The 26,132-nt window shown below is 32.2% G+C and overlaps 2 protein-coding genes across 4 annotated transcripts in view; both read left to right on the top strand.

Moving 5' to 3' along the window:
* The window catches only part of LOC143055008 (uncharacterized), a 45,674-nt gene that overhangs the window by 9,435 nt on the left and 10,107 nt on the right, over positions 1-26,132 (top strand). The window contains exon 1 of one of the 3 annotated variants that reach the window (XM_076228129.1): positions 22,997-23,093. The exons of the other annotated variants lie outside the window; for them this stretch is intronic. Within the exon in view, the coding sequence (XP_076084244.1) occupies positions 23,057-23,093 (37 nt within the window). The 5' untranslated portion in view covers positions 22,997-23,056. Of the gene's footprint in view, positions 1-22,996; positions 23,094-26,132 lie in introns of those variants that run through there. 3 annotated transcript variants of the gene reach the window in all.
* Positions 222-15,449, top strand: LOC143055011 (uncharacterized). Its single transcript, XM_076228136.1, has 10 exons — positions 222-276; positions 1,257-1,322; positions 2,604-2,678; positions 3,464-3,595; positions 8,258-8,290; positions 9,333-9,380; positions 10,046-10,105; positions 10,789-10,809; positions 11,873-11,944; positions 15,387-15,449. Exons 3-10 carry the CDS (start codon positions 2,627-2,629, stop codon positions 15,416-15,418), a joined length of 450 nt encoding a protein of 149 aa, XP_076084251.1. The 5' UTR covers positions 222-276; positions 1,257-1,322; positions 2,604-2,626; the 3' UTR covers positions 15,419-15,449.

Here is a 26,132-nt window from a genome sequence, read left to right as displayed (position 1 = left end):
GACAAATAGATTTCGTTATTTGTAGGAGAAATCTACCCCTAAAGAAGGGTAGCAAACCTAACCTAATAAGGACTTCACGGTCCAGCTAACAAGCAAGCTAAACACAGATTTTACTATTACATACACACTCGTTGCATTTTGCTGCAATATTAATTACAAAATTAAGCTTCTTGATTGACGAAGAGAACACTTTCTGTACAATTGTTTCTCTTTCAGCTGTTGAAAAACTCTATCATGATATATATCACAAAGATCTATCTGGAGCTAAGAGGAAAAGTAAGTATTATAGTCTGTTTCTGGGGGGGGGGGGAAATCTTTAAATTACTTTACAGGAGATATCATTTCTAAGAAACGGATGGTTAAAATGAACAATGTTTAATTTCTTGTGTTTTCAAATATCATAAGTAAGGTTTGCAGAGTGTTAAATAAAGTAAAATAAATAAACAGAATAAATTATTGATTATATATGAATCTCCTTGGCGAATTCGAAAGAATAAGCAGTAACCATCAATTTTCATTTCATATTGTAAGTGCTATCAAATTTTGAGAATGATATAGTTTTGCGTTTAAACAAATGAAATCTACATTTCAGAGGAAAAGCTTCCTGTAACACGCTATTTTATGATGATATGATATATCAGAATTGTATACAGCTGAAACAAACAACATGTTGACATATATCACGAACTAACCGCGATATCATATTTGCAAAAGTTTTTACATTTTTATCTTCAATGTCTAGTCTGTTAAGGAAAAACAGATATTATGGTTCCAGAACTGTCCCATTACCTTAAAGTGTTAAATTTTAAACACATATTAATAATATGATTGATAACGACAAAAACTAAAACATAAGTTCGCATTTTGTGCTATAAATTTTAACTCTATACACTAGACTTAAGTATATACATATGCATGATAGTTATTTCCTAATAGACTGTTTCATTGGTTACATGTATGTTATATTCTAATATTAACTACAATCATAATGGATTTCCTATCTTCCATTACATATATAAACAGTACATCAAGCAAATCAAGGACCGATGCTTATAATACATTCTGCAAACGCAGAACTCTGGAAAAGTACAAAGAGCTGACAACCTTGCAAGTCATGCAAGTTGTGTATTAAAATGAACGCTCGTCTCTAATTTGTACTTATTTCTCTTTACATATAGTTTTGTGCCTTTCTAACGAAGCGAAGTAGGTGCACCCGCACATTAACACAATACAAACTCATACATATCCTTTTTTAGGACAGTGGCACCACTATTCCAGTAATTTTGACGAAGCTTTTATTCATAGCAACAGAGATCCAGATTGTAAGTAGTTTGACTAATCTTTACAATGTTTAGGCGCATATGAAACCATTTTGAAATAGTGAAAGAGAGGGTAACCCTCGAAACACCATGTTAGTGGAAAAAATAATAATTGATTTTGCTAATATTAAAATGGGGGTCCCGTCTAGTTTTAAAAGTTTTAAGATATTTTTATCATAGGTTTTCTTAGAAAATTTGGCTGGTGGGTGGATTTTTCTCAAGCACATTCTGTTTTTGCTAGTTTTGTTAAAGACAGAATTTGACATAAATTCATCGGGACTTCGACATTTCTTGAAAGCAAATCAAAATAATTTTCTTTATTATTTAAATGAAATTATTCGAATCTTTGAATTAAGTTATGAACTAGTGAAAAATCTGTTAAGCATTCTGATGTGTGTCTAGGCGGGTTTCTTGTTTTTAAAAGCATGGCAAGACAACATTAAGCCTTGAACATGTAAAAAATATATGCACATTTTCATTTCATTATTATAATGCTATGCTATGCATTTGCTAATGGTCATCATGGATTAAAAAGATAGAAGCATATTAAATGTCAACGTTTTTTTTTTCTTTTCAATTTTGTACATAGTGTGTAACCGCTGCACATGAGTTCATAGTTAGGGTATGATCACAATTTAAGCTTGATATAACTGTTTATTGTTAATTTTAGTACAAGGTTAGATTGAAAGGTGCATACCCGAGTCACAACGTACGGACCCCCTCCCTTCGTAAATTAAAAGCAGATGTCCATTAGAAATTAAATGCAGTGCTAGCTCAATCACTTCTAAGTTTTTATGGTCTAATATTTAGACCTTTGGAAGCAAGGGGCACGTTTTATTAAAATAAAATTAAACTCAAACGTAGAAATGGTTAATCCACTTCAGGAATTTAACATTTCTGTAGGATAATGTTATGTTGTGAATTTGAACAAAATGTCAACAGGTGGAATCACAACGAGTTGACTTACGAATGCCTGTGAATACTCGTAAGTTAACGATCAAACGTTCGATAAAATTCTACTTACGATTGTTTATGAAACAGTCGCAATCGTACGATTTACGATGTGACGTACGAACGACGTACGATCTAAGATGGTCGTACGATATCATGTGACTTTTCGCACAGAGCTTTCGTTGTGTGTCATAGGGATGTGATGCAACTATCAAAATACGTGTCGCTACATCTGAATTATTCGAGCGCGATGGAAAATAATAAATTGCAAGCTGCTTTATATGAATATTGGACATGTAACTATTTACCTTTTATTTTCTTTCATGTTTATAGATCGTCATGTTGAGAGTTATATCATGATAAACATGAACCAGGCATGCAGAGTGGAAATAATGAAATGGATTGAAAGTAAGATTTTGAATTAAATTCACGCTCGCCTTGCTAGGCATTTCTTTACCCTTGGTATAAATAAAACAGAATTAAATAGTAAATTTGATTGCTAGACGAAAACTTCGTTTTTTACCCTAGCAAACGATGTTTGATAACGTAATAACCAAAAATATTGTATAACAACATTTTTGCAAATATTCCATACAAGAAAATGTCCAATGCATTTGAATTAACTGATATCACACTAATTCATACTTGAATAACTCAATGTACAATATTTTTCAATTTCAACATTTAATACTATCGAAGTATTTAAGTTCACGAATAAAAATGTGGCCACCATTTTTTAACAATAAAAAAGAATCAGCTAAAAAAAGATAAACATCTGAAAGGTATATATGGGTGTTACCTCAAACTTATATTCCTGCGTGCATACAAGAATATGGTAACCAGGAAAATAATTTTGGAAACTGAAATTAATTATGGGTTAACTGCATATTTGTCTATTTCTATGATGCTTCAACCGTAATGCATACAATACATTCAAGTAACATAACATTGAACGTAACGCACACTTTTCTAAACTAGTCACTGATGAGTCTTATGTAACGAAACGCGCGTCTGGTGTACTAAATTATAATCCTGGTACCTTTGATAACTATATATAACATTGAATTGTCGAGTTCTTTTGTCGTGAAGCAAAAATATCTCTAACCTAATCTATCTTGTAAAAAGCTTTGACCAGTTAATAGTGTCGTTGAGTATAACCTGAAAATAAATGAATTTCTCTATTTTTTCTCCAGATCTTGCACATAACCATAATCCTCTTGCAGCAACAACTTTAAAACCGATGCAACCTCATGTACGAACTACCGCTAAACCAACGCATGCTCATGTACAAACTCCTTCAACACGAGGAACGACAATATCAGTCAGTAAGTATAATAGTTAAAATTATTATATAATATCTGAATCAGAGTCTGTTCAGATCAAACACAAAAGTATATGTGTTTACTGTTACATACTGAAAAAGAAGGGTAGGTAGGTAGGGATTTTTATTTATTTATTAATATGTTTTAACACTGCGTCTATGTGATCAACATTGTGCCTTTAGCAATGCTTATTCAAAGACGTTAGAAACAACAATCTATATTAGGTAATAAAAATAAGGGTAGGTGCATGTAGGGGTACAGTAAACACACATATTTGTTGTTTGGCCTAACATTAAACAAGTGTTATACCATATAGAGAGTTACATAATCTCACATACATATTAGAAATGTATCATTTTCACAAAGGTGGGAGGTTTAGGATAGATGTAAACCAGGTATATAAATTGTGACTTGGATGGAAAATTGTTTCATTGGCACTCATACCATATCTTACTATATCTATATAACCCTTTTTTGAAAGATGTCTGTACCAAGTGAGGGATATAATAGTTGTTTTTTTGTCGATAAATAGGTTGATAATGTTTGATTTTTTCAGTGTATTTGAACTCTCCTCTTTTCAATAACAATGCATTAAATCTTACCATGGACAGTAAAACTAGAGTAAACCATCGCGTTTAAGTATTTGTGGATATGCAAATCAATTACATTGTAAGAACTGTATTTCGAATTAAGGAATTGTTATCCTGTAGGACAATAATATGCATTAATTAATAGAAGGATTTATACATGTACATGTTTGTATCTATGCAGATATAGGTAGATGTGGTATGAGTACCAATGAGACAACTCTCCATCCAAAACCAACGATATAATCTATATTAAAAAAAGAGAAATTAAAAACACATAATAACCACATCAATAAACGACTACTACTGCACAATTCCTGACTTAGGACAGGTCCAAACAATAGAAGCGGGTTTACATGTTTTAATGATACCAAACCTTGACTCTTATCTGAAACAATGGTATAACATCACAACATAAAATACTATTAAAAGAGGGACGAAAGATACCAAAGGGACAGTCAAACTCATAAATCTAAAACAAACTGACAACGCCATGGCTAAAAATGAAAAAGACAAACAGAAAAACAATATTATACATGACACAGCATAGAAAACTAAGGAATAAACAACACAAACCCCACCAAAAACTAGGGGTGATCTCAGGTGCTCCGGAATGGTAAGCAGATCCTGCTCCACATGTGGCACCCGTCGTGTTGCTTATGTGATTACAAATCCGGTAAATAGTCTAATTCGGTAGGTCACATTCATGAAAGGGAAGGGGATTGTAGTTACGACGTAAGGAACATATCCGATATCACTTGTGAAACGGTTATTCCATAACGGTCAACCATCTCGTGATGGCGTCCGTAAAATTTACGAAGGGATGATTTCAACTTCACCATTTGGAACTCTTGGTTTAATAGCTTCCTTATATCAATTGGAATGGCTTAACTCAATCAAAAGAGTAGTAGCACAAATCGACATACACTGAATGGTATTGAAAAAAAAATAAAGTGATGTGTATATTATACGTCAATTACAAGACAACACAATAACTTATTTAAAGAGCATAACTTTCGGTTTTCACAGAGCAACATTTGCTTAGCTGTATATAACTCTAGTCACTACGTTTTAAAATATTTTCAGATAAGAATGCACATGTATAATCAAATATCTTTTTGTTAATATATAAAGCAACATCAAATGTGTATCTCAAAAACTTGCAGAATATTATGTTTCAATTCAGTCTGCATAATTTCCGGTGCATGTACGAAGACTAATACTTCTGATGCGTTAGTTAATAAGTTACATGACTAATCTGATTAGGGACTCATTTCGAATTTTCCTCGGAGTTCAGTCTATTTATGATTTTACTTTCTACGAATGTCGGCATCAAATATATTCGTTCAGGATGATTAGTGTATGCTTCCTTGTATTTGTCAATATTTCTTTTGGTTTAGTTTATTGCCATTTCATTTCATATTTTATAGTGTGTCTTTCTATGCTGTGATGTTACTTTTATTTCAGGTAAGGCTGAACGTTTGCGCCTGTTAAATCGTAAAAACCCGCTGCCTTTTTTGTGCCTATTCTTGTGTTCCTTGTTTCTCGTTTTGATGTAAATAAGACTGTTCGTTTTCCTCTTTGAATTGTTATAGTATGCATTTGTGGGTCCCTGTATAGCTTGCAGTTCAGTATGACTTGGATGGAGAGTTGTCTCATTGGCACTCATACCACATACTCTTAAATTATCTAGTAATGCATCTGCTATGAGAGTTTTGAAGTAAGAAAAAGGGGAAATAATGCATTTGTTATGTCAGCATATTGTCGATTTGCCTTTGAACTTTTACATACAAAATATGATAGGACTCGCCAATCTTCCATTATTTGATAATAATCAAATAGAAAACAACGATCAACAAACAACAGGTAGTTGGTACAGGCGTATAATGTGAACAGTTCAAAACTTAAACATTCCAAAAGCAGAGGCAACCATATATAGATATAAGAAGATGTGATATGAGTTTTAATAACGTAACCATCCATCCAAGTCAAAATTGGTAAAAGTGAACTAGTATATATAGGTCAAAGTATGGCCCTAAACTCCAAGCCTTGGTTCACAGCAAGCAGCAAGCTATAAAGGACCAAAACGCTCTGATTCTTTGCCCAGCTTTGACTATGTGTGTTTGTAATGTTGGTTTAGGTAGCAATACACAGTTAGGAAAACAAAAATTGACTCTCAGAATTTTTTAACACCCTCTTCCCCTCCCTTTCTTAAAAAAAAGACTTGATATTTATGTTATGCAAGTGTATATCTATAGAAAGAGAATGGTGAATTATGATATTATTTTGGTGTAACCATGGAGTAAATCTACAATTATTTGATACAAAATATTGCAAAAAAAAAAAGGGGGGGGGGGTTGTCACATAAGTCTTCAAAAGTTGGTCCAAAGGAACATTTCAATCAAATAGAGCGATACCTTTCCTGAAACGATGAGCATTTATCTATCAAGAGGTCCAAAAAAAAATCCATACATGTATGTATTTCTGCTCGTTTTTCAATAAAATTGAATCAAAGAAGTCGAGCGTCAAATCTTTGTTGCAAAACACTACACTAATACTCTGGGACTATGACCGGTACAGATAGGAAAATACGACCTGTCATACAGAAAAAATGAAAAATTTCTAAAAAAATCAAAATGTTCATATAAACCAACATGGGCGGCTATATTATTCCTCAACTACAAATAAAATCGATTCTATTGTACAAAAACTTTCATATTAAAAAAAATCACCATGGCCATAATGCGAAACTAAACTTTTAACTGTGTATTTCTACCTTATAGCTCTTCGTTCTTTTTATAAGCTTTTAATAAGTGCAACCCACACATTTACCGGTGCATTCATTAACAGCCCCTGACAAATTATTGTAAATTAAGAATATTTCTAAAAGTGTGTTTTTATATGGATCTTTCAAACAAGAGTATTTGACAAACACAAAAATATAATGCATCACCATGTTCAAATGAGCATAGAGCATGGCATGAACGATTTAGTTCTTAAACAGTACTGAAACATGATGAATATAATCTTAACAATGACACTATTTCATCTAATCAGACTCAGAATTACTATAGAATTAAATGTTGCTATAAGGGAGATTTTTTCGGAATGTTTAACGATTGAACATGTTGACTACAAGTTCGTCTTTTTTCAATTTGCAGAATAAAAATTTGATAGCCTTATACATTGTTATACAAAGCTATTAACCAGACATAGCACAACTGGTGCAGTAGAGTGTGAACTGTTTATGATATTTATGGGTTTTTTTTGTGGGATTGATATTTCTTTTTTATCTATACATATAAACATTATCAACGTGTATTGCAGAACATTAAACGATAATCCTACAGCTATCGCCACTTTGCCAGAAACTAGTTTGTGTTATTATTCGAAGAATTAAACCACATACATTTACCAAACGATTTTAAGTTTAATTGATGAAAATGAGTCTTCGGACAAATATATGGCGATGTAATTAATGACACAAAGCACACCAGACGTTTATTGTAATCGATGTTTATTTTACATTAACAGCCGGTATATTTCATCTTCATCATGTTTATTGTCGCAATTGCTCATTTGGTTGGACTCATGTTGATCAGTCTTTATCTTTCACTGGTGTTGTCTTTTAGTCTTTTTGTTATGTAATGGCCTAAACAAGTAATTTCCAAATAATACGTTTACATGTCCCGTTATTATTCTTATATCATTTTCTATAGAATTGTAAAAGGTGGTGACCTGATACGCATTCTGAAATGAGCCTCGTTAACTCTTCGTGATGTGTCTGTTTCAGACAACGCTGAATTCATAAAGATTTAAGATTTACATGTCAAGAAGAACCAACAGATTGTCTCGAATGCAAACTGACAGAAAAAGCCACCTGTAATATATATGATACTTACGACGTGGCATTAGATGCATATAATATAATGTTTATGAAAAAAAAGTTTTTATTGTTCATATACATGATATACAAATGATTATATTTCTGGCAAAGATCAAACTTATGTAACAATGACATAAACATGTACCAAGTTATGTTTCAAACTTTCCGATTTGAGCACTTTTTTTTTTACAGAAGAACACTGTACTCACTTACGAGATGCTAATAGTACGTAAACAGAACTTTTATCAAATACAGAGCTAATTGACAATTCCTTTATATATTTTCTTTCGTTTAACAAACATACTTGACCTATGTCATATTGCTTTGATATGTGACTAAGGAATTCGAATGCAGTACAACACTATTATTTGTTTTGTAATGATTTGGGTTTTTTATCTAATTTAAGCTCTGTCGGTTTGTTTTGTACTTATCTACTTTTACTTTTAACTATATCCATTTGTTTGTTTGAATTATATTTTCTTTTAACTTTACTTTCTTTGCTGGAATATAACACTTCTAGGTGTCAATTGCAGACGACATATTCAAGCTTTAAGCCTGGGTATCAATATTGAAAGTGTCATTCAAACTAAATAGAAGTTCAACTGCAAAAAAAATTAACAGCGTTATTCATTAATTCAGTACCAGTTCATACTGTGGATAAATTCAAACTCGTTGGTATCAACTTTTGTGGATTGAGAAAAACTTGCATTTTCGTGGATATTTGATTTCGTTGTTTCTCCGTATTCTGTTGAGCGTATAGAAAATTTGTAATTCTTTGAACATTTGAATTCGTGGTTCACCTGTACACACAAAACTAACAAAAGTCGGTATCCAAATAAATAATGAATCCATAGTAATGTATTATGACAATAAGTCAAGTATCTGAAATATATACGTCATGTGAAGTTATTGACGTCAGTTGTCTTTTCTACATCTGTGTACATTACTGTTATTAGACTGATTAAACAGTCGTCAATCCTCGGGTGATTCCGCTACTCTCCTTTTATCCGATATATGAGGTACGGAATCGACCGAGTTATGACGAATGACTGATTAAACAGTCGTCAATCCTCGGGTGATTCCGCTACTCTCCTTTTATCCGATATATGAGGTACGGAATCGACCGAGTTATGACGAATGACTGATTAAACAGTCGTCAATCCTCGGATGATTCCGCTACTCTCCTTTTATCCATATATGAGGTACGGAATCGTTCGGGTTATGACGAATGACCGATTAAATAATAATAAGGCAAATTTTATTTTAGATGTTATAAGTTTATTACATGAATGGGAAAGACATAATCATTTCTCAGGTAAGATATTAAAGAGTTCATTTATAAAAACTAATGGTAAAATATTGGAACATTGATATACACGTTTAAAAAAAAGTGTACTAGACGGGCATGTTAATTATGTTATGGAGCAATAACTTGAACTATTATAACAATAGTCGTTTATAGCAATGCAGCTTATAGAAATGGGGCAACATATACCAGAGGAACAGTTAAACTCATCAATCGAAAATAAACTGATAACGCCATGGCTAAAATTTAAAAAGACAAACAGACAAATGATAGTTCACAAAAACCAACATAGAAAACTAAATACTGAGCAACAAGAACCCCACCAAAAACTGGGGGTGATCTCACATGCTCTGGAAGAGTAAGCAGATCCTGCTCCACATGTTGCAACCATGTTTTAAAATGTGTTTTAAAGTTAAAAACTAACCAAACATATTTTGCTTTTTTTATATGTAAACTCAAAATTTATGTTGAGTAAAAAAGCAACAATATCAAAATTTCAGTATACATAACATAGAAACATATAAATGTCAAATTATAAAGCTGAACATTTGAGTAAAACATATGATATAACTCTCCATACACAACTATGAAACTTTTATAAGAAATAAAAATGTAATGATGAAAGATATTGTAACATTGGCATTTATTGAACATAGTATTTTGCCTGCTTTTAGATGTCCAAAAATTGTACCTAGATGTAGCACTTGGATTCCATGCTTTAACCGAGAAAAATGGTGAGCAGCATTTAAACAAAATGAGGACATTGTTTGTCCAATCTTATCTATTATTTATAATAACGCACCATATAATGATCTATTCTGGGTTTTTTCTTGATCAGTTTTCTCTATTCTTAATATTTGTTCACAATATGCAAACCCCAATACACACTATACTAAGACCATATCAAATGAAAAGCTAGCAATATGTTCTTTTCGTGTACGGGTGCATATGTGTTGTTTTTTTTTCTGTAGAATTTAGAATACATTTAACTATAAAATGCAGCATAGTACAATCTGGTATTTACAATTTATTTGTACTATCAGGAGAGCCATACTATGTACAAAGCAAAGAGCTTATAAAGAAAGCAAAGTATTTGTATAACTGCTTCACATAATTAAATAGTTTAATAGATATAGGAAGATGTGGTATGAGTGCCAATGAGAAAACTCTGCATCCAAGTAACAATTTATAAAGGTAAACCACTATAGGTCAAGGTTCGGCCTTCACACTAAGCATTTGCTGACACTGAACAGCAAGTTTGAACGGGCCCCACAAATAAATAGTGTAAACCCATTGAAACTGGAAAACCAACGGTCTAATCTATAACACTTTTTAAAATAAGGATTTATTTAACTAACCATCAAGTTACAACTACGTCAATGTTTAGGTCAATTTTTTGACAAGTTCTACTTTTCAGGTGAAATTCCATCCTCAAATTGTAAGTAAATGGTGTTTTTATTTAATTTCTCGAATTTTGTTTTACATAATTGTATTCCCATCTAATTTGTCCTAAAATACCATTGAAAATTAAGTTATTTTTATTTTAAGCATCACACACATAATAAAATTATATATATATACATGATATATAGGTCTTGTATTCGGTTAAACCTACTTTAAAAAAAAACATTTGGATTGGCACGGCTGTTTTAAATTGTATTTCTTATCCATGTATTAAACAACCATAAACAGACAAACTGCACTTCAAAGTTAAATTAATGAAAAGGGGAAGTACATGCAGATTTTAGCAGACAGTCTGGTCTGGTTAATCGTGCATAGTTTCATTGAAAAGAAATAAGTTTCACAACTAGCTTTAGTTTTGACTTTGAAAAAATAATATCGAGCTAGAAAAATGTGTGCCGTTTTTGAATTAAATCACAATTTATTCGTATTCAAGACGATCAAAATTTTAATATGTTTGATACATTTTTTTGTTAATCTTTAGATAAAATACTAGTTACTGAGTAGTATGTATTATTCAGTACCGAAAACATAATGGTGACTAATCATTTTCTTGAAGTTCTTTTTACCGGTTTGTTTATTTAAAAGGTACCGTTGGTACTATCCTAGAATTTCAATATAAGAAAGTTTGCTTTACAGTTTCAAAATTACAAGCTTTTAATACACTAGTATATATTAATAGGGGATTAATAAAGGAATAAAAAAATCAAAATAAAATATTAAGTCAATGTGCATGTTTTCGAGATATTAACTGTTAACTTTTTGAATGTTTGGCGGGAACATTTTTCTCTTGATTTTTCATAGCTTTATTATTGACAAGTTTAAGTTCTTAACATTTATCAAAATTAACAAAGATGTTATAAGACTTTAACAGATGGCCTATAAATATACATGTAAAAGATTCATAAAAAAAATGGCAGTCAATGGGCAAAATTTATTTAGCCAATCAAATGGATGAAACGAGAGAATTCCGTAAATATGACAAAATTTCCAAAACATGACAAGGAAACATCCATAACTATATGTTTTCTGTTTTAAAGATAAGTCTGTTCGAAATAGTCTGTTGATAATGAGTAGTAGCTGTAAGAAGATAGTATATGCATGGATAGAAGGTATGTTAATTAAAACTCGATACAATGTTTTTTATATTTATATAATCATTTGGAACTACAACTTTTCTGCTGTTGTTGCTTGTTACTGATCTAATCATATATGTATGTTCCACCTAAAATTTGAAAATATAAAGATTTATCAGGACTACAATGAGACAACTATCCGCCAGATATAATGACATGAATACTATCAATTACAGTATTTTCTAATGCTTTTGTTTGTCCGTCCGGTATAGGTTAAACATTTGGTTAATGTCATTTGAGCAAGAGAATGCAGTCATATAGCATTACTTCAAACCTATAACGAATGGCCATTAGGATGTACACTTTAATTTTTGCATTTCAATAATGACGAGACTTAGCAACGAAAATCTGAATCTGAAATTATTTGGATGACCATCAATGACCAGATCAATATGTAATGACAAAGCCAAGTCAATAGAAATTGATGACGCAACGTAATTTGTGAGCAAAGTTTACGGCCGCAATTTCAACTGTCAATCAAATCGCCGCATGCCATGGCAGACAATTTCATGTTACAAATATATCCCGTCAACTGAAATACAATACAGTCGGAAACCAGGTTGAAATAGAACAAAAGAATCGAAGCTCTTTGTTAGAGAAGGCGATAAATGCTTACTGTAATGTTTACTATAGTGACAAAAAATTTAAAAGTTAATAGAAACAAACAAAATTACAATTTTCTTCTCAATTACGAAGTGTTTTATTTTAAAAACACCATTTGCATAAGTTTTCAATTTATCTAGTACATAGTTAAGCAGAACAATTAGATATCAAGTCGACGACATGGGTATCTTTCAAGTTGGATGTAGAAAATGCATAACCTCCGCTAATTTTCAAAAATTTACCACTGACGGAAAACATATCAATCTTTTAGTTCAGTAATTTTCGTGTCTGCCCTTCCATTATGTGACTCAAGAAAAAATTCCAAAAAGTGGGTAACAATTGTATCGAAAAGAGAAAATCGAGTGCACCTTTTTATGTTAGGGCGTGTTTAAGTTGAATATTTTGTCTTGATATCGTACAAAGCAAGAATATTTCATTCATCCTCTCGCTTCAGATTCTATAATTTTTATATATCAAAGCTACAGTTTGACTTTATAACATCAAAAAATCACAGTACTAAAAGATGAAATATAAGGGTCAAGTGAAATACCTATCTAATGAATCACAAAAACAGAGTAGGTGTGTTCGAATAGCTTTTTTTTTTAACTGAAAGTACTTGACGACAGTCTTTCAAGTTGGATGATGAAAATGCATATCTTCGAAAAATTATAATTTTTTGTGTGTGAAAACTAGGGTTTATAGTCTTCAACCACTAAACAAATCTAGTCTGCCCTTCCACGAAATATTTAATTAGATTTTTTTTAAATGTTTATGAATTTTCGAAAATTCCATCTGACAACCGATCAGACAATAGTTTTAAGTTGAATGAATGCAGACAAGATCATTAACTGATGTTCATTAGCTAGTTGATACATTTGTCTTTTAAAATACAACTGACATATACGGATCGTAATGGTGCAATGTGGATAAAATTATCGGTTTCCGAGAGCAAAATTGGCAGCGCATCATCCCTATAATGGCTTCCATTTCTACGATTGTGAAAATGAACTGGCGTAATGGGGAGATAATTTTGACGAAGTAGAATCCTGACTGCAATATAATCGACTGCAGACAAAAATCACTTTAAGCCATATAGAATAGACGGCATAATTACTATAATTATATTTTTAATCAGAGTGCACGTTGATGAATACAGTTTTGATAATCGCTAGTATTTCATAAATATATTCAATCTTTTCCCCTATTGTTTTTTGACTGTTGACTTTTGGTTTTATTATTCTATTGTTTGTTATTGATTTGATAAAACAATCACGTCAGAACAGGTTTTTATATAGATTTGATTATATTTGATGTAACTACTCTTCTGTCACTGCTTGGGTTGAAATTTGAACGATTATACAGTTCTTCAACCCCGTCACGCTTATTAGTTAATATCTCATTGAAGCAATTTTCGTCTGATTTTTTTCTTTCTTTTTTTTGCGGGCCCTCAGTGGTCTAAGTATTTACTACTGTAATCACTGGCCAGTCAACACTGAGGTTGTGAGTTCGAATCCTGCTCGTGTGGATGCACTCGACTTCTATTTTAATTGACTAGAATTGTCAGTTTTCCTATTAAAGGTCGATGGTTTTCTCCGGGCACTCCGGCTTTCTCCACAAAAAAGCTGACCGTCACAAAATAGCACAAATACGGCGCTTAAAAGTGGCGTTAAAACACCAAAAATCAAAAATCAAAATCAAATCGTCTGATTTTGACTGCCATATATGTGTACGTATTTATCATTTGTGTCAATAACAATTTGAAGTTGTACTCGTTTGTTCTAACATGTGTCTATATGAATGCATGTAGTTGTATAATGAAAATTTTTGAACATCTTTTTATTTGTATATCTAATGAAAATAGTTGAAACCAAAATATCAAAGAAAATACAAAGAACGATAAATAAACATCCATTGTATTGGTTTTCATCTTACGTTTTTCGGCAATACAGATTTGCGTAAATTATAGTATGATAATATATGGATCCAGGAAGTGTCATACACGTACATGTCAAACTAAATATATAAAGGGACTAAAATCGAAACAAGGGAAACCTTTTTACGTGAACATTACGAAATAATTACTTTAAATGTATGTTTCCTAGTAAAACGTTATTCTGATTGGCCAACTGCACATCTTGCGTTATTCCTTAATCAACTTTATTACACAATAAAATGTATCATTCATGATGACACTAGGTCCCACAATAAAGTGTACAGGTTAATTAAATAAAAAGTTGATAAAAATCGTGTTTCATGATCCTAGGTAAAAAATGTAATTATAATTATCGAATGCGTCCTTTTGTAACTTCATCGGGTTGTAACAACGTTGACCGTGCGCACATGTTTAGAATGAAACGCTTCCGCGATTCATACAAAATGTACTTCTTGCAACGCTTTTACACCCTAATGAAGTTACAAAAAGAAGCGTTCAATTCTTAATCAATTGTCCGATACAATATCCTATGTTTGGAATTTAATAAAAATACGTTTATTGTGGCATTTATGATTGTACGAATATACCAGTAAAATAATAATTTGAAGTTGTACTCAAAACTATAACTGTTCATACATTTGTCATTGCTCTAACATGTGTCTATATGAACATATGTAGTTATATAATGAAAATATTCTACAGAATCATAGTCTAGTCTTAATTTGAAAAATATTCCCTATTACAAAATGTAAGTCTTCAAATGAAAGTGTAAGCTATATTGTACATGTTGTATTTCATTGCATATAATTCATTTTATAATACATATAGCTTCCCTCTCCTAACCTCACACTTACATTTATTTTTTTTATTTTTATTTTTCAGATGATGCAAGAAAGCATACAGCTGCGGTCTAATCTTAAATGATTAAGTTTGCAATATGACATACAATCACAAAGAATAATATGTTATTGGTCGACACGTCCTTTCAATGAAACTTCCCGGGCCTCAATATTTGTGTTTTGCCTGTATTGGTTAAAATATACACCTTATAGGTCATCAAAAAAATTATTTACAATTTACTATCAGATAATAATATGTTCATCCAGAATTAAATATCGTTTCAGTTACTATGACCAAAAACAAAATTCTAAGGTATTAATTAGTTTCCTGCTCTGTATTCTCAGTTAGCAATGGTAGATGTATACCTGACTAAAATTTCTAACAAGATGTAACCGGCGTGAACATATCTATCCTGCTATCGCCTGCTTTTACAGATATGAAAGGGACCTGCCTAGATTAGAAATAACTTCTACAAAGCAAAGAATAGTTTAAACACGCTGCGTTATCTTTGTTAGTTATTGATTATATCATTGATGGACTCTTAACTTTACCATATGGGTCTAAACATCTTTGAAAAGTTTCATTTCAATACCAAAATATGTGTGCAGCTGATCAAATAGACGAACTAACATATAATATTGTTCGTGTAGTTTATAATCGCATATTGAATTGACCTACATATGGGTGCGGTCCTAACATGTACACAATTAACTTTAAGTAGTCCTTACGACTGCTCTTTAGGTTAACTTGGGAAAATTTTAGCAGACCTGTCAGTAAACTTTATCCCTAGCAGACCAGACTTCATGTCTGCTTTATAAGGACTGCTGCAGACCAGACCTAATGATTAGTTTGCTAGAGCAGACCTGTTCCCAGGACTGGTCAGCTCGACCAGACCAGACATGTGAACAGGTCTGCTTTACCAGACCAGACCTGAGGACAGGTCTGCTTGACCGGACCAGACCAGACCTGTAAACAGGACTGCTTGACCAGATCAGACCTGTGAACAGGTCTGCTTGACCAGACCAGACAAGAGGACAGGTATGCTTGACCAGAACAGACCTGTGAACAGGTCTGCTTGACCAGACCAGACCTGTGGACAGGTCTGCTCGACCAGACCAGATCATACCAGACGTGTGGACGAGTTTTGTGCTTAACAGAGCAGTCCTGTCAGTCATACTCTATGGATATTATTTACCACGTTGATGCATACAATACAAGCAGTCCTGTTTACAAGTTAACTTTGTATCATGTTAACTTTATCATGGCCGAAACCAAAGTTAACTGTTATATGTACAGGTCTGGTTTGACTTTTGATAGCAGACCTGGTCATAAGTTAACTTGTGTGTAGGACTGCTTGTGGTAAACTTAACTTCTTCCAAAGTTAACTTTAATTCTGGAGATGGACCTGTCCTGAAGTTAACTTTTCGGGCAATCATTAAATAGTCCTAGGACCAAGTCTGCTTTTGAAGTAAACACAAATTTTGTCCTAGGACCGGTCACTGCAGTCATAAGAGACGGTGTTAGATCACCGACAACTAGAGACCATGGTGTCTACTATTATACTAGTTCAATGATAAAAAAAGTACATCAGTTATGGTCACAAAATTGTTTTATCAATAAAATATTTCAGAGCTACTTCAGACAATTGTCAAAAATAAGATTAAGTAAACCAGATCATTTTGCATTCAGATATATTGATGATGTTCTTTCCGTCAACAATCCAAACTTTTTTGTTATGTTCCATTAATATACATTATACCCAAGAACTTTCAATTAAAGAAACAACAGGCATGGCTCCATCCAGAGTATATGCAAACGAGACGATTTTGATTGTAAAATAATCAATTTACCCAACCTTAGTAGCAGTATGTCAACTTCAGCTCCATATGGGAGATACATTTCTCAACTCATTATGTATGAAGAGTTTGCAACTTCTACACAGACTTTGTAAAAGGTCATCAGCAGAAAGACGACCAGTCAGGTGTTTGTCGAAGAATGTCGCACACATTTTATTAAAAAGTTCATTGGAAGGTATCAAGACCTAGTTAATAAATATTCCTTATTGACTTCACAAATAATACACGATGGTCTTGAAGTATAGATTCTGGGCATGATGTTGTCGTAATAACTTGTTATAGTATTCTTTTATTTGACTTTTTGAATACAACTTTTACTGTTTAGTCTATTTTTGGTGATATTCATTTGATGTGGCTAGATACAAGGTTTAATCCACCATTTTCTACATAAGAAAACTGTGTTTTCTTAGCCAGGAAGATGACAGTTGTTATCCATTCGTTTGATATGTTTGAGCTTACGGACTTTCCGTTTCGAAATTTCCAAGGAGTTCTGTATTTTCTACATTTTTATACGAATACGAGTATTTTGGTTCCTTCATATGTTTCGTAGTTAAGTGTGAAGTCAATTTTCGATCAACTAGTACACTTTTATGTTAAGTGGTCAGCATGCAGTCCTTTCTCGCTGTGATGAAGGATCCTTTGTGGCCTTCCACTGGTGATTGCTTTTTGGGTTGTAATCAGAACCTATCCCCTCACGCATGAAATAATGAAAATTTGCATTTTTTTAAATTTATTAACACGTCTATCAACTTTGGACAGCGTACACGCCGTCAAAATCGACATGCAATCCCAGTGACCGTAAAAAAAAATTGAAATAGAAGGTTTGTTTATAGAACCATCTCAAAACTTGAATTTCACTTTTTTTGGCAATGAATCGTGAGACGATGGATTTTTGGCGTTTTACTCTATACACAACAGTAAATTATACATGTATATCTTTGTTAAAGTATTCACCAAAAGCATAGCATTCTCCGATTTTCAATATTTTGATCAGTTGAATTAGAAAATAGCGATTTAGAAAGTACAGACCTTTTGAAGCGGTGAAAATTACTCCACTCCATTACAACCGGAAAATCCTCTCACGATTTTCATAGCAGACCCATTTATTCTGCGTGTGTAGATTACCAGCCTTGTTCACGAGACTTTCAATTTTACATTCCCATTCTGACCGGACGTTACACAATACTTGTAAATCCAGCATATCTAAACAAACGACCCATTTCGGCAAGGGTTTACTTTCGGTTGGAAGGAGACACAGAGTGATCATAATTATACAGTTAAAATTGTATACATTCTTTCATCCTGTGAATATTTATTTTGGAACGTAATTCTTTTCGTTGTCATCCTGGAAATCCTACATTTATATACATTTGAAGGCGTACAGTTTGTTTGATATATGAATTGGTGTTGTTTTATAACAAAAAATATATTTAAACAAAAGTAAGATTAAGGCTGGGACTAGTATACCAACTTAGTATAATAGTCCCAGATTAAGGTCAGATGTAAATGTTATTTCACAACTTATAACAAATAGGCTTATAGCTCCTTTTTCAATAAACTAAGGATTAAATTGTAATGAAACAGGTTCAAAAACTTTTAAAGGAAACAAATACATGAAACAAGAACACTTTGTCTTTTTAGTTATCTGTTCAAATGTGATTTTTAAATTAGAACGCTAAGGCTGATATATAAAAGAAGAATAATTTGTGCAATGCGACTATACATGCAGTAAATTGTAAACATAATTTCGTGTGATTAATGTATTGGGATCTGGCATATGAAATGTGTGGTTTTTTTTCTTCTAAATCTATATATACATGATATATGTAGTATATTTCTTTCTTTCCAATAATGGAATTTAAATTGAGAATGGAAATGGGGAATGTGCCAAAGAGACAACAACCCGACCATAGAAAAAAACAACAGCAGAAGGTCACCAACAGGTCTTCAATGTAGCGAGAAATTCCCGCACCCGGAGGCGTTCTTTGGCTGGCCCCTAAACAAATATATACTAGTTCAGTGATAATGAACGCCATACTAATTTCCAAATTGTACACAAGAAACTAAAATTAAAATAATACAAGAATAACAAAGGCCAGAGGCTCCTGACTTGGGACAGGCGCAGAAATGCGGCGGGGTTAAACATGTTTGTGAGATCTCAACCCTCCCACTAAACCTCTAGCCAATGTAGAAAAGTAAAAGCATAACAATACGCATTGCGTATTATACTATTGACACTGCAGCTTAAGCCTATTTGGCTAGCTTAAAATCACTTGTATATTTGAATATAATTGTTTGTTATAATTAATGTTGCACTTTAATATTGAAATATTCATTCACATACCATTATGAGCTGGTCTACATGATTATTGATACCCTTAATAGTTATTTGAATAAATATATCTTCCTTATTTTTTTTATTTTAATAAACTTTCTTTCTCAAACCTGCCAAAAAGTGCTAACATTTTTTATTATTTTTTGACAAAAGGTTTCCTCTTCCCTCAAATAAAAAGATTTCAAAAAACAAAATTATTAATTAATTGCAATAAAGTTTAATTTACTAAGCTTGAAATTGAGAATGGAAATTAATAATATGTCAAAGAGATAACAACCGACCAAAGAGCAGAAAACAGGCGAAGGACACTAGGTCCAATGGTTCTTCAAAACAGCAAAATTTCGTACCTACACAACTTGTAATAATTGTGTTTTTTTCTTCACTTTCTTTAAATCAGACACTACATATAAATTTCCTACGTTTATATATATATATATATATATCTTTTAAACTATAAGAGAGAGGCTAACTGTACCATTGAGACATTCAAACTCATAAGTCGAAACAAACTGAAAAAGTCATGGCGAAATTGAATTGATCAACAGACAAACAACAGTATACTATATAAAAAAAAAAAAAAAAAAAAAAAAAAAAAAAAAAATCATAGCAAACTAAAATCTGAGCAACATGAACCTCACCAAAAGTCGAAGGGTGATCTCATTTGCTACGGAAAGGTAGCTCGTTATGCATTATTTTTTATTCTATTCGATCATGTTTAATAGGTCTTTTGAAAAACATTCGATTATTATCATTTTCTTCTTCCACCTATTGATGTTGCAATTTCTTTCGCAAGATATCGGATCGACTTTTGACACATGATTTAAAAAAAAAATAAAACCAATATGTTATAAACTGCATACGTCCGAATGGCTTTCCTGGATTCACCTCAATCAAGAAATCTCAAATCCGAATATTTACTCTGCATTTTTCCCCAAAAGGGTCCGAGTTTTAATCTGAGAGTTATTTCCATTTCTCAGGCGAAAATGGGTACTACATAATTGTACTTGTTTTATTTTATAATTAGGTTACAACATTTGAGTCGGAGCGCCTTCAATTTGTGTCTGTTTATAATAGTTTTCTAACTGTTACCTTATTATTTACAATAAAGAAGTTTCATACAATCTCACTTAGTTTATAAAAAATGCATGTGTTGTCTTTTTTATTACATTAACAGTTAAATGACTATGAAAAGATCAATGAAGGTTAGCTTGTGTAAATTTGAAGTAACAACTTACTGTGGAATCATTATTTTTCGAGGGTCACCAATTTTCGTGGATTTTTTAGGTACAGATAAACCACGAATTCAAATGTTAAAATGTTGAACGAATTCAAAATTTTCTATAAGGTTGTATGCAGACATTGACAAAACCACGAAAACAAATATCAACAAAAATGCAAGTTTTTCTCCGTGCCAATGGGACAACAGTCCACAACAGTTCCATTGAAGTGAATGTTAGCAATCATAGGCAACCGTACGGTCTTCAACGATGAAAAAGCCTAATATATTTTAAATTCACTGTTGAGTAAGACATCAATCATACAAATAATTAGAATTAACATCGACTACAACGGATATAGCGTTTTGGTTACCTTATTTTATTGAGGTTTATACCCTTTGTAATTCTTTTATCAGAAGATTGTTTGTGGGTTTTGTTGTGGGTTTTTGGTGGTGGTGGGGAAGGGAGAAACAAGAAAAGGCAAACAAAATGCTGCTCTATTAGTGGCCTTCATTTGTTATGGATTCATATTCCATTAATTTGTTACATTGCTGTAAAGCGATTTTTTGTCGTTGCAATCAAGTTCACTTCACCGCTCTATGCATATATACTATGGTTTAAACAAAAACTACAGATTGCTCATAGAGAATATCATTTGGCGTCAGTCGTCAACCGTAGTTCGTTGACTTTTGCAAAAGTTTTGTTCCCGTTTCGTCACATTTAAGACGTTTCAGCTTAAGTATACATGTACGAAATTCATTGTGAAGAACATAATACTATTGATTGCTATGAACTATCGATATAATTTCTTATATACTCGTGATTACAATGCAAACCTATATGTATTAGTAGATTTGTACCAAGATTGTGTGTCTCTTATATAGGTGAAGATCTGAAAATTCGATCACGATCTGGTGTCGAATCCAAATTGATAAGACATTTCCAAGGGCAACCGAGGTTACAAGGTGCCTATTATATAAATATAACCAATATTTTCAAATTAAACACAAAAATGCTTTTACACTATTGTTGCTAGCTTATTGATAGGCATGGATTTATACGAATATAAAAATCTTATTGAACGTGACATGAAAGATTTGCTCGTAGTATTTTTTAACAAATCATGTAACTATAAATAATAGGAAGTACAGGATGTTTTAAAGAATAGTACATTTGGGGGAAAGTAGAATCTACTGCAACTTCAAAGCCTGCATAGCTATCTTGTCTTACGTTCAAATAAAGTGATAGCCATTGTATGTCTAAACTATATGTTATACTAACTTGTGCTAAACAAACAGCATACCTTGAGAACTGCACATGAGAGCGCAATGGTTCACGGAAGTTGGGTGTATAAAAACAGGTATATCTGATCTGAGGTACCGGGCAAATTTACCATCCTATTTTAATTTCATATATTTTGTTATTATTAAAAAAAAACTTATGACGAGGTTTATACAGTGACCCCAAATCCCAATGGAATCAAGGAGCTCTGTGGCCGCTTACCCTTCCGGAGAACCTGAGATCAGCCAACTTTTCGGTGGGGTTTGTGTTACTTAGTCTTAAGTTTCTATGTTGTGTCGTGTGTTCTATTATTTGTCTGTTTGGCGTATTTCTTTTTTTGCCATGGTGTTGTCAGTTTGTTTTCGATCTATGAGTTTAAAAGTCCCTCTTGTGATTTTAACCCTCTTTTGATACAAAAGTGACCCAAATGTTTTACTAATTAAAAAAAGCTAATCAAATCTTCAATCAGACTTAATCACAAGCGATATACTTACGACACTAAAGTACAAAGGATACAAAGGATGTAAGCGACTAAACGAACTAGTACATCTTACAATCATTCCATACAACCAATGCAATTGACCAATTAATTTAAGTAACTTAGAAACGGATCAACTCGGACTCTTCCGTATTGACAATGGTCAATAGGAAAATTTTTATTCAGGTCAAATAAACCTTCTAGACAGACTTGTACGCCTAGAATTCATTCCACACAGGTCGGGTGAACTCTGCCGAACAGATTGCACATATTTTTAACAATCTCACTTTTTTCAGAATAAAATTATTTCGTGAAATTCGTATATTTTGTTTAATATTTTATTTACCTGACGTACAAATTAAATAAAACTTGCGCCAATTTGCATGCCAAATTTAGATAATAGTATACTACATTTCTAAGTTCGCAGAATTATTAAACACGATTTTCCTTAAGAAAACCTCACGTTATCTGATATGTACATGTGATCCACATATATATCATTATCTAAATTTATTCACGTACCTTTCCACAGCCTACTAACCAATATGAAAGGAGTAAGCATTCTAATCATATGTGCATTTGGTACGTATTTTTTTTTTTAATTGAAATATTTTATGTTTTGCTACGGAGGACCTTGCTATTTTGATTAGTCTTATGTAGACGAAACGCGCGTTTGGCGTACTGAATTGTAATCCTGATACATTTGTGTTATTTTCCTGTTTCGTGCGATTGGTGGTGATATTTATTTAAAGGGGTCCTGGGTTTGTTTTATTTTTTAGGTTTTTTTAATGCAACAAAAATATTGAGATAGGGGATTATGCACATTTTATGTCGGTCCATTATATAAACGGACAAGATGAATGTTTTTACTCATATATACGGCGTGTCTATCATTATATATAAACATCTTGAGACATATATTTGTCTTAAAAGACACGCAGTAATACATTATTCGATATTCAAGAGCTTGCAGCTCCTATTCAGACTTTGTAAAATGTCATCGGTGTCTGAGTAGAAAGTTGATGTACCAGGGGTATGTCAAAGACCGTCTCGTCCTTTTTCTAAAAAAGTTCATCGGAAGGTACTAAGACCTTGTTGATAAATATTCCGTATCAACTTCACAAATAATACACGATGGTCTTGATGTATAGATTCTGCGTACTGATGTTGTTTATCATCTTAAGGTGGCTCGTGGGTACAAAAATTTTAGCAAAAAATTAAACCTTTATTTTTTCATTACAAATTTTATTTATTACACTATTAGTTGTTACTTTATGATATGGTACAAAAAACAACCCAAAAAAATGATTTGGTTTGGCCCCAGATGACTTTAAAAATTGAAAACGCTCCAAATTATCTCCCTTTGGTGCAAAAATGCCATTTTTTGGCCTTAAATTTGAAATATCTTTTTTAACTCTTCGGTGACCTACATTTTTTATTATTGTTTTCAAATAAGCTGTACATAAACTAAATAATTGTAAAATTTAAGCGATTTCTTATATTAGGTTATTTTTTTATTTCAATATTTCCTGTTTTTCTCCTATTAGTTCAACAGAAAAAAAGGACATTAACAAAAATGTATGCTTCTTCCAGAGGCAGATTTTAGCTTAAACAAACGGTGACCCCATTTTTTTTTATTTCATTTTTCTTTTAAGTATAGGATAAAGTTCATTTATGAAAAAATATAGCGAAATCCTATATTAGAAAAAAAAAATCATTTATACCCAGGAGCCCCCTTAACAACGTGTTTTTAGTTCTTTCATTTGTCTTTGTTCTATTATTAATATTACTTTTACTGCCGGTTGAATTGTTTTATGTAATATCCGTTTGACGTGGCTCGGTACTTATACATCTCGTCAATGTGTTTGTATTGTCTTCAATTTTTTGGTGGCGTGTTTTGAATATGCGACTTATTTTTTGTATTTCTTTTGTTCTTATAACGTGACTCAGTACTTTAAAAGATCCCGACAGTATGATATTGTTCTATTTTATGTCATTGATATATTTCTATTGTGAATTACAAAATACGTTGAACCATAAACGTCAAAATCATTCAATCGCATAGTGGAATTAACTTTTTGTGGATTCTTATAAATTCTATATACTTTTATACTATTTTCAATCTCGGTCTATTTCTCAAATTTATTCTTACATACTTTTTTAACCCTATCTGCTTACATTGTCTATGCAAATTTTAAAATTGTGTGTATGCACATTGAACGACAAATCTATGCGACGTATAAAATTTTCTGACGTCAGACACACAAATCAATAAATGTGTTTGTAGATAGATGTTTTTGTGTTCTATTAAATTGTTTCTTTTAAAATTGTTATACGATGATGACTGATGTATCCATATTTTGACTATTTTATTTGTTATGTCTGTTTAGTTAACGAATCAATGTAAATATAACGGAATTTGATGAGACTGTCATCAAAGTGAGAGGTTTAGCGCTATAAAACCAGGTTTAATCCACCATTTTCTACATTTGAAAATGCCTGTACCAAGTCAGGAATATGGCAGTTCTTGTCCATTCGTTTTTGAGGCGTTTTGTTATTTGATTTTGCCATGTGATTATGGACTTTCCTCTAAGTTCAGTATTTTTGTTTTTTTACTTTTTACTTATACCAGTCTCTGTAAACTGTTACTTGTCTAAAGACACGAGGTTTGTTCAAGACACAACAAGCCATCGGTGATCAATTGCTACGTTGTCTTGATGAAACTAAATTGCCGGTATCAATATATTCTTTAAAGAAACTAATTGATGAATATGTGTACATGTATTACTAGTATTGAACAGGTAATACGATTCTTCTTTACGTTTTCTGTCATGAACTAATTTTATGAGGATAACGGATTTCATGGATTAAAGATTCAAATTGAAGTTTAGGGGTTTCTTCAACCCTTCGGATGACAACAGTTTGGCATTAGTTTCCCATGTGGATTCAAAATTCTGTTCCAACAACAATGCGATCTTTCACTGGATAATTTCTGGCACGAAGAGTAATACAGGTACCAAATGAAGATCAAGAACTATTGACCTTTCACGAGCACTTTAGTTCACCACAGTGTATTGAGGTGTTTCGTCTTGTTTAATCTTTAAGTTTAATGTGAAATCAAACTGACATTTACCAATGGACAACGCAAATGAGGTAAACATGAAGTATACACTACCAAACGGAATTGTATATCTTACAACCTGTCCATGCATCTGATTAGTCTTATGCCTATGGCGTAATGCATTATAAGCTTGGTACCTTTGATATTTAATATTGTTTTTGTCTTCAATTAGTATTTGGCAATAATGTTTTCTGTGTTATTGGAATCGGGATATTTAGCGGCACCCTTAGACACCATCACCAGTACACATGGTATTGGCTATAAATGATCACAAACATGTAATATAATGTATGCGTACATGTAGATAAGAAAATTGTATACACGTTGAAAAGTCAAAATTGCATTTAAAAATGCAAAAAATCCTTTATTCTTAGAAAAAAACTGTTTTCATTAACATATCTTATAACCTACATAAATGTTATACGTTAATCCTTTATTTGTCAATAATCTTGCACAGTTCAATTGTGTATTTTTTTCTACAAAAATAGACTCCCTCCTGT

This window comes from Mytilus galloprovincialis, chromosome 12 (assembly GCF_965363235.1).
Source record: "Mytilus galloprovincialis chromosome 12, xbMytGall1.hap1.1, whole genome shotgun sequence".
Taxonomy (NCBI): domain Eukaryota; kingdom Metazoa; phylum Mollusca; class Bivalvia; order Mytilida; family Mytilidae; genus Mytilus; species Mytilus galloprovincialis.
This window is presented reverse-complemented; position numbering and strand designations above follow the sequence as displayed.